Source organism: Symphodus melops (assembly GCF_947650265.1).
Source record: "Symphodus melops genome assembly, chromosome: 22".
Classification (NCBI taxonomy): Eukaryota; Metazoa; Chordata; class Actinopteri; order Labriformes; family Labridae; genus Symphodus; species Symphodus melops.
Window position 1 is genome coordinate 7252332 of NC_136712.1, and position 14212 is coordinate 7266543.

Genomic DNA, 14212 nt, shown 5'->3' on the forward strand with positions numbered 1-14212 from the left:
AAATTGGATTTGAACATGAACATTTACAACTGTGAGTTACTGGTACAATTTAATTAGGGCAGCTGGCTTACCATGAGCACAAACCTGTGTTTGGAACATATCTTAATTCAAGCTTCCCTCAAATACAACTTTCTGACAGAACCAATACCAGAACATCCTAAAACACATGAAGGAAGCTTTTTTCAAACATCTACACCAATTCAAGGCCTTTTTATTCTTGGATCCAAGCAGTCAACTTGCTACACATTCTTTCGAGGTGTTTCATACCTCTAAAGAGTTTTACAGTCTATTTAGCGCTGCGCTGTACAGGTTGCCCTTGTCATCATTGCCTGAATAGCACTCAGCAGTGGTGTCAAGGTAGCTTAATAAGTGGGACTGTTCAGAGTACTCTGAACATAATGATTTCTGCTTAAATTACAGGTGTTAAAGTAAGTACTGTATCTGCATAAGTAAGAATACTCGGGAACACCTGGAGTCCACCTTCGAACAGAGAATAATGCAGCTCAAATCTATTCTCCTTTTTGTCTTTGGTTTGTCTAAAACCTGCAAGGTGTTGAAACTCTCTGAACATGTTGTTGATTTCAGATGTAAACAGTGTGTGCAGGATGATCTGTGCTATTTTTGAAGCATTACTGAAGAAATGTGAGGTTTAAGTTTAGACCTAAAATGAAGAAGCAAACATTTCAGTTTGTACATTTCCTCTTTTTTTGCTTTCCTCCCTTGTCATATCCAGGGTGCATTGTTTCCATTACCTGATCCCCCTGACTAAGCAAGGAAATTATGCCATTGTGGCTAATGTGGAGAGCATGGACTATGACCCCCTGGTGGTCAAACTGAACAAGGACATCTCAGCAATAGAGGAGGCGATGGGGGCCGCCCTGCAGCAGCACAAGTTCCAGTACATTTTTGAAGGTCAGAATGGAGCTGTAGCTTGAGAAATGCAGACTTTCATGACCATTTTCTGTTTGTTTGTTTTTTTCTTTTCTTTTTTTTCCTGTTCTTTGTTCTGTTTTGAAAATCATTTTTCTCTCTTCTTCTTCCTCCTAGGTCTGGGTCATCTCATCTCCTGTATCCTCATCAACGGGGCCCAGTATTTCAAGAGGATCAGCGAGTCTGGCATCAAGAAGATGTGCAGGAATATCTTTGTCCTCCAGCAGAACCTGACCAACATCACCATGTCCAGGGAGGCTGACCTCGACTTCGCCAGGTGAAAAAAAAAATCACTGTCCAATTTCCTTTTTTCAATTTCCTTTTTTTTTGTGCACTGCACATGGATCAGGAACTTCCAGCAGTTGGGGTTTGTAAAAAACAAACAAACAAAAAAAAACCTTGGGCTGAAGAAGCTAATGAAGGATTAATTTTGCAGATAGTCAGTGTCTCTAAATTGTTCAGCCATTGTCCTCTTTAAAATGCTTGTTATTTCCCCCTATTTGCACTGTTGCCATGGTGATAAAGCCTCCCATAACATGTGTCTCCTTAACATTAACAAATTTATAATCAGTCTGATCATTGAGCTAATCAGGGTAATATTCTACATAATACCTACATATACAATCAAATGAAGAGTATTGAGAGAGTACTTTTGACCTCATGCATGTTTTTTTTTTTTAACCTAAATTGATAATTTGATAATGGTCCATCCAAACTACAAACATGAACAGACAAACTGCACATTGTCCTCAAGTTCAGACATCAACTATGTCGATGCACGCAGCAGGCAGATGGTCAAACAGATTGTCATCCACGCTGTGTGTCGGTGTGCACGCTTGTTGGTGTTTGTTTCTTATTCATGCATTGATATTTTGTGAGTCTACCTGCTGTTGCCCGGCGCAGTACAGCCCTGACAGGCATAGGGGAAATCAGCGCTCAAATATCTTTGTGAAATCGAAAGGCAGAAGGTGGGAGCAAGAGAGGAGACGACAGAAAGAGACAGGTGATTCATAGTATTCATGTGATGTTTTGTTATTTTTTTTCCCCGAGTTTGTGTCCTCGGCAGGAGAGGGTGTGCCTGAGGAAAAGTGATGGAAAAGATGGGGGAAGAAGGGAGAGCTTAGGGTGAGGAATATTGAAAAACGAAGTAAAAGGAAGTCATGGCAAAGATGTGTTTCACTGGGGGAGGCAAAGAATTGGCTGTAAGAAGAGAGTAAGGGTGGAACATGGATCCAACAGAGTAAAGACAAGAATATGGAAAAGTAGATGGGAAATATAATGAGACCTAAATAAAGTAAAGAGAAGAAAACAGCTTCATTTGCCATTTTTAACACTTCTTTTTCAGCCACTATTATCTTTCTGTTTCCTGAATTGTTTTCTTTTCCCTGTATTTATTTACAATATGAAGTGTTGGAGTTGGAACACTTCCTCTAGTGGGGGAAAAAAACAATTGTAAAAACATTCAAGTTTTGCCATGAAATGTTTGTTGAGTTTGTATGAGCTGATGTTGTTTTTAGTTTAAATAGTAAGTTTTGAGAACCACACACAGACTGATTCGATCTCCTTGTCTTTATCTTCACAGCAGCATCAACTTTCTATTGTAACACACCTGTCTCAACACTCTCTATCTCAATATTTGTTGATAAAAAAAAAAAAAGAAGGAGTGTTTACTCAGGTCTTCAATGTTTGCATGTCGTGCTGCCGGGTTAATTAGCTTCTTTTCACGGCTCCTGGATTCATTATGAGTGTGTCATGTGTTTAAATGAATGGGCGTCCATGTGCTGCAGTCTGTGTGAGGACATTTGTATTATGCTGCTACGGCATGCCAAGTTTCTATCCAGGAAAACAAACAACACAAGTATACTGAAATGACCTGGACTGTACTGGATGTAGAAGACCATTGATTAGCATGTTATGTCTACCCTCTGTCTGCTTTGATTATGGAGAAAAGCCAGTGATGGCCTCCGGTTCTCCCACTTGCTCTTATTACGAGGCGAGGGTCGTTGATTGGGAATTGTGGAGCGCATTGTTTACAAATTCATGGTTTTCTGGATTGGCCAGCCTCTGGTTTGATGACACACAATCTCCTGCAAACTCACACACACACACACACACACACACACACACACACACACACACACACACACACACACACACACACACACACACACACACACACACACACACACACACACACACACACACACACACATAGAGACACACACACACAGGAACTTAGAACTTAGGCATCAGACTTTTGAAATCAACATTTGTTTGTGCAGGGCTTAAAGAGTTGAGCTGTATATCCATCTGGCGTACATACGTATAAAAAACCTTCTGAAATGAGAGCCTTAATTAACAATGGGATAAAGTATCAATGCAGAAATATGTTGTTGTCCTGACTTATGTGATAAGTAATATCCAATCAATGGTGCCAATTATTGATTTCAACATATTGTACTCTAAACAGATTACCCTGTTACTACTCCATAACTCCTTACGGTGGTTCTTATGACATCATGGAAGCTTAGTGTATTCTTCAACTAACCAGGCATCAGGATGTATGATTAAACACTTCAAATACAGTAGCATCACTGTTTGGAAATCAGGTATCATCATCATCATATCAGATCTTGTTGTATCGGATCCTTTCCTTTCATATCCTATCGCTATTTGCTGTGCGATTTCCATCCCTAATATGGATGATGAAACATCACACTTCTTCACCACCATCAGCCTTTGAAAAGCAGTCTGAGAAAGAGGGACTCAAAGCAGAATATTCATTAGTATGTTATTACCACCTGCATGTAAAGCAGAGAGAAATGAGAAAAGGAAATGATCCCAGCAGGAAGCCTGCGTTAGAGAAACGCTGCAGATGCTTGCTCGTCTACCCATGTGTTTTTATGCTCCAGCGTGTGTGCTTGTGGGAGTGTTTAAGGCGGTGTATTGCCTGTTTTTCTGCTTCTCTGTGCTTTTATGGGAAAAGGAGAGTTGAAAGAGACCTGAACAAGAGCACAGTAATAACCACTGATCTGAGTTAAAACTAAGGAGAGGCCCGGTCACCAGCAGTGCAGGGCTCATACACACTCACTCCCCTCTGTCTCAGACATTTGGAAGAACAATGTGCAAACACTGCCACCTTGTGGCTGAAACCATGTTTGCATACAGTATAAACCCAGGATAGACTTTACAGTATCTCCATTTTCAAGTTTGTACAGGGTGTTAAAATGCAGATATGTGTGTGTGTGTGTGTGTTGTGTGTGTGTGTGTGTGTGTATGACAAGGTCCTATGGCAGTCTCTTGTCTCTCAGTCAGGAGTTTGGCAGCAGTATCAGCCTGTGGGTCAAGGTCAAACACACACACACCTAAACACTGACACACAAGTGGACCCACACAGACCATCTGCTCAGAAACAGTTTAGTGGCTCTGCCCTTTTCTACAGAACTGTGTCGGTGCAATATCACATCTGTTTGTACTGTGTGTGCGCACGCATGCATGCGTGTATTGACAGCATCCGCAACCTTGTCACTCCATTGATCTCCCCTCGTGGTCCCTCGTGTCCATCTCGCTCTGTCTCTTTGTTTATGTTGATTTCTTGACAGATGCAGAGATGAGATAAAGGTGATTTTGTTGTCAAGGCTTTTTATCTCGGAAGGACCAGAAGGCACAATAGCTCTAAAGTAAAAAAAAAAAAAAAAAACAATAAAACTTTGGGGGGAAAAAACTTATTGTTGCCTGGCAACAGTCTACTTCACTGTTTCAGGCGTTTTTTTGCTTGACAAGCGATTTAGCAACCTTAAATAAGGAATAAAAAATTGAATAGCTCTTAATGAGATATGAAATCTTAGCACATATTGTTTACTGCACAGCGACATAAACGAGATACTTAAAAGCCCAGGGGTTTTTTTTGCACAGTTTTTTCTTAATTATGTGTCTTACCCCTTTGACCCCTATTGTCCCGAATATGCATCAAACCACTTCCGCTCCAAATGCAGCCAAAATGGCGTCCGTATTCTTCCACAGCCGGTTGATGCACTTTCAATACATACCTAGGAACCTTTTGCAAGCATTAGTTTGTCATTGACATTGACATTTAACCGATTACTATCAGTGCATTGAACCATCACTACTGTTTGTGTTTGAATCATTAGAAAAATAACTTTTTTTCCACAGAAAGACACGAGTCCTTCAAAAACTTCAGGCCCCACACGTCTTCTGCACAGTGTAAACATAAATAAATGTGTGTTTGTTTGTGTAATATGTTGGCCATTTTAGTTATTGTTGTCCAGACACACGCACAGAAAACACACACAGACATAATAGACTCAAAAAACACACACACATACACACTCACACAAACACACAAGCGGTGGAGCTGGGAGCTGACCGCTGACCCGTGTAGGCAGGTTGCAGCGCTGTCATAACAACTAGCTAACTTGCGAGCTCCCTTAGCTCGTAGCTAGGCTAAACAGTCGTCTGACAAGCTCGCTGTTCAGATGCCCCAGAGTTCAGCCCGTTGCACCCGACTGTCTGCTGCTGGAAACGACTCGAGTGCGCGGGCGTACATGTGTGAATTGTACAGGAGCCTTGTGTACTGCATAGTGTCCCGCCCCAGCCTGTGCCCCAGCTCTCTGCGAGCCTCTCTACACTGTATGCGCATAAACCGGCTTTGTGTGTGTTTATGTATGTGAGAGTGTGTGTGTTTTTATGTATGTGTGTGTGCGTGCGTGGAGGTGACAGGCTGGTGTGTCTGCGGAGGATGTGGTAATAAGTACAGTTGACGGCCGTGTCAGGAGGTAGTGGGAGTCAACAGATAAAACTGTTTGTATTTAGGTCTGGCTTCAGTACACTGTCACTTCATTCGGCTTCTGTCTCCCTTCCTGTCACCTTATGTCTCTCTCTTTATCTCTCTACCTCCCCTCTCAGTCCCCCTTTCTCCAATTTTCTCTCTCTCTCTCTCTCTCTCTCTCTCTCTCTCGTTTGTTTTTGTTTGTTGCCGAATAACCACCTGCATCGCCTCTGCTGAATTGTTTTTCTCACTTCTTCTTCCAGCCCCTCCCTGCTCCCCCCCCCCAGATACGCAAGATGCAGTATGATGAGACTGATCTTTACTGATGAAGCCTGTCTATTCTTACTGTGTGTGTGTGTGTGTGTGTGTGTGTGTGTGTGTGTGTGTGTGTGTGTGTGTGTGTGTGTGTGTGTGTGTGTGTGTGTGTGTGTGTGTGTGTGTGTGTGTGTGTGTGTGTGTGTGTGTGTGTGTGTGTGTGTGTGTGTGTGTGTGTGTGTGTGTGTGTGTGTGTGTGTGTGTGTGAGAGTGCATGTTTATATACAGCATGTGCATGATGACTCTGGTCTTTGCTGATGAAGCCAGCGAGAGTGTGTATGTGTGCGTTTGTTGTGCTTGGCGCAGCATGATAGGGCCGGTCTTTGCTGATGAAGCTTTCCTCTCAGTGTCTCTGCAGACCTTTCCTCATTACTAGAGGAGAGACAATTGCACAGAGTGGGAGGGAGAGCGAGGGAGAAATGGGAGGGGGGACATACTGTTCTACGGACCGAGTTTAAAAAATAGGCAAAGGTAAGCACAGGCTAAAACTACATTGAAAGCACTATTTACATGTGTAACTGAAATAACCAAATGTGAGCTCCCTCTACTGAGTGGCTTACAGCTCATAAACTCAATTTAGTGTCCGAGTGCATCCTGTGATGCTGTGTTCACCAGATTATAGGACTTCATTAAAAAGCCATAAATGCTACTTGTTTACCAGACAATGCTCTTAATGTTCACACGGTTGGCTGTTAAAAAAAACAAAACACATAAAAACTTCCAGTTTCATGACACCACCTGTACCAATTGATCGTTTATGCTGACTTTTAAAACGAGCGATCACGTCGAGGGTAACAGGTAAAAGGAGGTTTTCAACGTCTGAGCTTCACGCGCCACGCGGCCCGAAGCCTGAGTGAAATTATTTTCCAAACAAGTACTACTACTCGTCCACACTTAAATGTTTGATCAGGTCCACCTTGGGGCCCGCTTTTGAAAAACACTGCATTAAGGTGTCAAAAAATGAAGAGTAAGGCAGCAAACAGATTTAAAGTAAGTGATTACAAGAGGAGGTCATTCTCAAGCCTTGTTGTTGGTTTCTGCAGCCGTGGTTTCTGTTACTGCAGCAACAAGTCTTGGTTCTGGCTGATGGAGAGGTCTCTCATCCTCCTCCTTCTCCGTCCTCACATCATCTCCCCCATCACCAATTAATATGTTCTTCCAAACAAGCTGACGGAGGCAGCCCATAATGGCCTTAATATTGTACACGCTGGAAATTAGGGGGGTACAAATTGTGCTGATTCCTGCCTTTCTCTCACTCGTCTTTGTCTTCTTCATCCCTCTTTATCCTCCCTGTTTTTCTCTCTCAAACCATTGACGTATACATCAGTCTGTCCTGTGCGGCGGCCACACATCATAAATTTTCTTAATATTCTTTGTATGCAGGGAAAGGGAGGGGGGGCGGCTAATTAAAATTTAATAGAAAGCACACCATGGAGGCATAGTGATGCACAAAAACGCAAGCTGATTACTAAAGCAGCGCTCTTATAGATGGGACTCCTTCTGCTGGAAGCAGGTGGATATTTGTCAAGTGAGTGTGTGTGGGGGGGGGGGGGGCGGGGGGGGGATGCGTGTGCGCCATAAAGAAGACTTAAAAGGAAGGCACCATCAAAACAACAGCTCACAACAATTGTTTTTCTTCATGAAAAAAATAATGCAGGTTTCATCAGCTAGCTCTGTCGTTCTGTGGATAAAAATAGTGTGCGTGTGTGTTCGTTTGTTTGTTAACGTGTGTGTGTGTGTGTGTGTGTGTGTGTGTGTGTGTGTGTGTGTGTGTGTGCTGCTGGGGGGTTCTTTCTTGAAGGCGGGGTGCCGAGAGATTTTAATCTTATTAACAGCCCTTACCCTGTTTGGCAAATGGCTTTCCAACTGCTTGGGTAATGAACTGTTTGAAAGTGTTTTCAGCACACGCTAACATACATCACTCAGACACATCGCTAGATAGACACACACATGCACACAGCGCCACACAAACACTCCTTCCTCCCTCTCTTTCCGAGCCAGCCCCCCCACCCTCCCTTTTGTACTGAACACAGGCCAGATTGCCAGCTGTCGAAGACGCACACACACCCAGACACAAGCACACACGAAGAACCAGATGACAGTCTTGCACACTGTCTTTCTGTTTTGACTACAGAGAGAAACTGCTCAGTGGATTTAGCACCCCATCACCAGTTTCAAATGAGCATCAGTAGACCTGCTTTTAACAAATCCTAAGCTCTACTTTTCACTAAACACATCACTACCAAATGAATTATAGTTGCCATTATACTGTAGTTAAGCCTTGTTTTATAGCTCTGATGAGATATTTTTTATTTCCACTCTCCTGCTGTGGCATCAACAGATGGATTCTGGAGCTTTTTAGTTGTTTTTAAAATTCTATTAGACTTTTTAGGCAGGAGAAAAAAATATCAAAGTTGAATTTTGGTGCCTGTCAAAGAGGTCGAAGTCATAACTTCATTTTCCAGCGGGTATATTTGTTTCCCACTGTGTTCATACTGCAACTTGCTGTTTACCAGAAGGCTTTCCTTTATCAAAAAGAAAGCGACAAAACGCATAGATAACTTCCAACCCGAAACAGTTAACTTCTTTAGGTTCTTCACTGTCCATCCATCATCATTTATACATAATACTCACAGCCTGTCTCAGCTCCCACAGGGCGACAGGTAAATTAATGCACCTTGGACAGAACACCAATCTATCACAAGGCTGACATGTAAAGACTGACACGCTCATATTCTCAACACATCAGACTCTTAAATCAACCTCATCTGCACCACAGAGAATCATTGAATAAAATGTGCATGGCCAGTCCCTCGTAATGTTTCTGCAAGAAGTTGGGGCGAGCCAATGAGGGAACACAACAGGTACGTATATAAAAAGGAAACTTCACAGAGAGGAAGTGGGCGGGGCTGAAGATCATTTTGCGCGTAATGAAGCTGCGTTCAACTGTTTCTACTTGCCTGTATTTATTAACCACTCATTCAATGATTGTGGATCTGCCCAAATATTCCTCCTAGTTTTAGTTTCAGACTCTGCTGCTTTATCGGACATCTTGGATATTATTTGCACATTATCTTGAAGACTTCAGGGACAGGTCGTCCTGATGTGTTATAGAAGTTTTCAGGACTGCATGTAGGTAAAGGGCTTACACACATCTCGTGCTGACCAGTTTTGCCATAGTTATCCTTCTAAGAGAGTAAATCTACTTCAGTGTGCGGCGCAAAATCAACACTTTCCTCCTCTGCTAATCTGTGTTGAATAAAGAGGCCGGGATAAATGCTTTAAATTGATAAACCTTTTGTTCAAAGCTTCTTCCTTCAACAAACAAAATGTGTCGTTTTGCACTGCTCGTTGTTTTTCCAATTACGTCAACCCAATGAGGTGGTTTTCCTCAATCATGCAAGTAATTACTAGAAATGAAACGGTAATGCTTTTGAGCTGGTGCTCTGCGTTGGTAGAGGTAAATATGTGTTCAAACGCTTAAAGGCAAACTGCAGATTCACACGGATACAAAACAAAGGCGCTGACACTGAGACAAAGTCGAGACAGACAGATACACTTCATATTTCAGTGTGCGATTAATTCACAAGTGGGACCAGTGTCGGTGCTTTTCCTGCCTTTATTCTGTCTCGCCCCTGGTTAAGGAGTGAACCGATGTGACCCTCATCAATATTGACATGCTTTTTCTTGAAATGAGCTCAGGGATGGAAAAATGAACAAGACCTTGGAGAGAAATTGAGAGCAGGCTTGAGAGTGAGACTGAATGCAAATGCTTCGTTGCCTGGATGGCCAAGGGCATTTGCTTGCGAGGGGAAGGCCAAAAAACAGCTATTATGCACATCTATTCCTCGCTCATGTCTTCAGTCATCACTCTTTTCCTCTCCATTTTTTACCTCTTCATTTCCATCTTGTTCGTTGCACCACTCCATTTCTCTCTCTCGAGGTCTATCTCCATGATGACGGCACATAAAACACCTTGGAACAGAAGCTTCCCGAGTGCTCATTAACGCCTCGTTAGCATGGAAAATTATCTTTTCAAGAAGAGAATGGCACCTGGATGGGCAGAGGAGCCAAACATGCAAGATTAAAATATCTTTTCTCTCCAAAGTGTTTACTGCGCCATCAGAAATCGCTAAAGTGATTTGAACCCATTTGTTTCCATCTTCCCCAGGCAGTTAAGACGGCATAACCCACTTTCTCGGGATGTTTTTTATAGACAAAATAACAAATCCCTCTTTCTTTCTGTGGTGTCAAACAACAAGAGGTTTCAAACAGGTGGACTTTGCTTTTTTCTTCCACAAACCCTCCGAGGCTTTTCTCCAGCCTAACAAAACCAGTCCTACATTTATCTCTCCTCACTGAAGGGCTGCAACAGCTACTACTGTTGAGGGACTGGCATCTGCTCTTGATCTTTTTTTTTTTTTTTTACCTGAAACGCCTCCCATCTGAACAAAACAAACAAGGTCAACGTTAAATATCACACGAGTAAAAGAAAAGAGACAGAACATTCTGTACCTGAGGTTTGTACATGCTTTAGCTGATCTACTTCAAATGTTCGAGCATCCAGTAGTTTCCATTGACCTCTATGAGCTATTATCATCCAACATCTATGGAATATTGGATTTATGATCTACACAACTTTCAAGGCTCATCTTATTAACGTTCATGTCATATCTAAATTAATGGAAATCAATAGATGCTTTAAACAGAAAAAAATCTATATTCTGTACAGCATTCCCCTTAAAATTGTAAAAAAATCAAGGAAACGTTGTCATGTGATTGACCCACTGAAACGGTCCTTTAAGTGAAGTTTATATTCTCAACAACCTGTTGCCTTCTCTTACCTACTTTATTTACCACTTCTGTATGGAAGTGTAACATTTAGTCTATCTTAGGAGAGAGAGATTTGTCCTGCAGCCCGAGGCAGAAATTGGTCAACCTATTCTCGTGTGTTTCTGCATTTTGCTATTCACACCACTCCTGGAACACACATACACAGAACACTTTCCCCCCAAGGTATTTGACCTGTTTTACCCTCTCGCAAAAGAAAAAAATTGTCTGTCCTGCATCTCAGCACCTGAAGTCCAGCAGTCTACCCTTCTACCTGAGTACTCTTTAGAAGCCGAACATTGTCTACTCCTGGGCACATGGACACAAGAGGTCTACCCTTAAATATTTAGAGACGGTAATAACAAGTGCAATATTAACAAGTGCAAACAAAGTCTCTTTGACCTTTTATGTCTGGAATTGTTTAAAATTAATCACTTATTTCTTCCCCTTTGTGTCCTTCTTCATCAGTATGTACTTCATGGTCTTTTTCTAATGGCCCATTGTGGCATTAGGTCCTGGTTAAAGAGCCATTAATTCTACACACAGCCCATTCCTGTTTTGAATGTGTCAAAAGCATTTCAGTAAAACAGTCTCAGTATGCAGCAGCTGAATGTTTTCCCTCCACGAGCTCACCAGGGTGAGGTCCTTGAAGTCCTTTTTAAGGAAATTGGGCTCGACAGCAACATCAGTTAGATTCGCTTTTTGTGTTTTCTCCTTTGTTGTTGTTCATATTGATTCTGCACTAGAATAATGCAAAACAGGTCTATGAAGTGTTATTAACCCTTTTTGTTGTATTTCTCCTGTTACTGTTTTTCCCCTTAGGCAGTACTACGAGATGCTGTACAACACTGCAGACGAGCTGCTGAATCTGGTGGTGGACCAGGGTGTCCGCTACACAGAGCTGGAGTACATCAACGCCCTGTCTTTGCTCCACCGCAGCCAGACAGGCGTGGGGGACCTGAGCACCCAAAACATTCGGCTCCAAAGGCTGAAGGAGATCATCTGTGAGCAGGCGGCCATCAAACAGGCCACCAAGGACAAGAAGATCACTACAGTCTAATGCTAAAACAAGGCAAGGAAATCAGGAAAAAGTTATTAGAACATGATAATAAAGGTGCATTTCCAAATAAGGGCGTCTTTGATCCATTACAAATGTTCTTCAGATCTCTCCAGTGGGAACATATAAAGCAAAAAAAGAAAACAGGTCATGTATGCAAAAGTAAGAAATCATGGAGAAAATGAAAGAGACGTTCAAGAATTGGGTTAGAAGATTCTGGAATAGTGGCTTGTAAGACATAGATCATAATGTGTGTGTGTGATGTGAAATGTGTCTTCTGAATCACGTTGCAGTTAAGGGTTGATATAGATGTACTTTATTCCAACTCTGGGCTTGTAGATCACATAAATATGTATACAAGCTGCCCTGACTCCCCCTAATTGGGAAGCAAGGTGACAACTTGCACAATAGCGATCTCTACTCGTCTAGTCCCCTATCAATCCATGTCATAACGTCACCTATAATACCAATTTTCACTGCAGCATTCAAACGACTCCAACATCCCCTCACTCCCCACGACTCCAGCTTACAGATAAAAGACAATTGTTGTGGACACTCAACCAAACTTAGGCCCCATCTCATCTCATTTTCTTATTAAATCTAAACTGCTGCTCTCAATTACACCTCTATCTCCCCTCTCCTGGCAGCCCCATGGGCCCACTGATTCTGTCTGCAATAACAGATGCCAGATTAGACTGTCTGAATGAGGCCACATCTCCCGCCTGCTGCCAATTTGGGTTGGTCCCTAAAGATTTCCCTCACCGAGAATTGTATCATATCTATGCCTGTTAAGGATCTGTTTATCTGTCTTTTTCTCTCTTTTAGCTGCTGCTGTAAAGTTGCGCAGAGAGTGTGGAAAGTTGGAAGTTGTTTTATACAGATTTGACAAATAGGCCTCAGTTAAATATTTTCACTGATTTCAACCCTTGTCATAGTTTTAGCTGCTATATTTCAACTCCACCCTAAAATGTTGAATGTCTACAGGAATATATAACATCCATCATTCTAGCCCTATAAACTAAAATGATTTAATTTGAAATCTTTATTCTGTCGTCCCAATTACACAGGCTCAATTCTTTGAAAGTAAACTAAATATAACTCAAGAGACGATCACAAATCATTACCCTTCCCTTTTTTTTTAGTTCATTAAGTTGGAAGAGAAGTACTTAACAAGAGGAGGAGAGGGGGAATGGGAGCCTTGTCAATATAGCGGGCTCGCCGCTGGTCTCCCTGAAGCCCACAGAGCAATCCATCATAATGACACATCTGCTGGGATCGATGAGAAAACAACCAAGGAGCGGCTGAAGGGTTTTGCCTAACACTCTGAAACGAACACTTGGTGTAAAATCTCAAATCTGCTCTTTCAGCTGTTCACTTCAGAGCCTCTTGTAATGTTATACATGGGAAACTTTAATACAATGTTAACCGTCCGTTTAATGTCTTGCTTCATCATGAGGCTGCTCACAGAAACCCCTGTGTGAAGAAAACTCAAGTGTCAGACACACGCCAGTGTATTTAAACACAACCCAATCCTGTCCTTGCTTCTTATTCAAGAATGAGATGTATAAAATGTAATTGTTTTTATTTTGCAGCAAAACAAAGAAAACTTTTCTTTTTTATTTTTGTGCAGTGGAACTTTATTTTACACTCTTCATTTCCAGTAATTGTCATGTTTAAAGTAAGAATGTATTTAAGCCATCAGAGGGGGTTGGTCATTAGCAAGTTAAAACATCCCCTTTGTCTTCTGGCTGTTGAGTGCTACTTCTGAGATGTCTACTCTAAGTTACACACATGTGATTTGTCAATGCATACTTATACAATGAAATAATAAATCCTTCAAATATTCCTTTTTGTGTTTTGTATACAGTGTCTTTCCTTGTGTTGTTGCATAACAAGTCAGTTTTTTCCATCAGGAGAAGCTGCATGGAGTGACACCTCTATTGCAAATGACAGCTCAGTCTGTCACTATTTTGATGCACCCGAGAACCTTATGGGATCCAACATCAACACGAGGATTAACTTCACCTGACAGGTGTGATGGGGTTTGAAGCATGGAGTGTTAACTCTGAATAGCAAACGCATTACAAATAACGCCTTAAAGCCCTGCTGTTGTTGGCATAATTCCGTCTATTTCCACTCCTTGAGGCAATGTGTGATTTTTGTTTACTTATGGACACCTGATTTCAAAATACAATTTAGCTAAGTCCATTAAATGTGTCTTCACATTGGATTTTGGTTGCCATTTAATTGCCTCACTCCTAAATAAAGGCTTTTCGTAGCTGTACTACAAT

At 41.9% G+C, this 14212-nt stretch overlaps 1 protein-coding gene across 1 annotated transcript in view; it reads left to right on the forward strand.

The window, feature by feature from the left end:
* Positions 1 to 13767, forward strand: part of exoc4 (exocyst complex component 4) — a 93247-nt gene extending 79480 nt beyond the window's left edge. The window contains exons 18-20 of the mRNA XM_079335176.1: positions 734 to 912; positions 1048 to 1207; positions 11687 to 13767. Of these exons, the coding sequence (XP_079191302.1) occupies positions 734 to 912; positions 1048 to 1207; positions 11687 to 11924 (577 nt within the window). The 3' untranslated portion in view covers positions 11925 to 13767. The remainder of the gene's footprint in view (positions 1 to 733; positions 913 to 1047; positions 1208 to 11686) is intronic.
* The last annotated feature ends 445 nt before the right edge of the window (positions 13768 to 14212 follow it).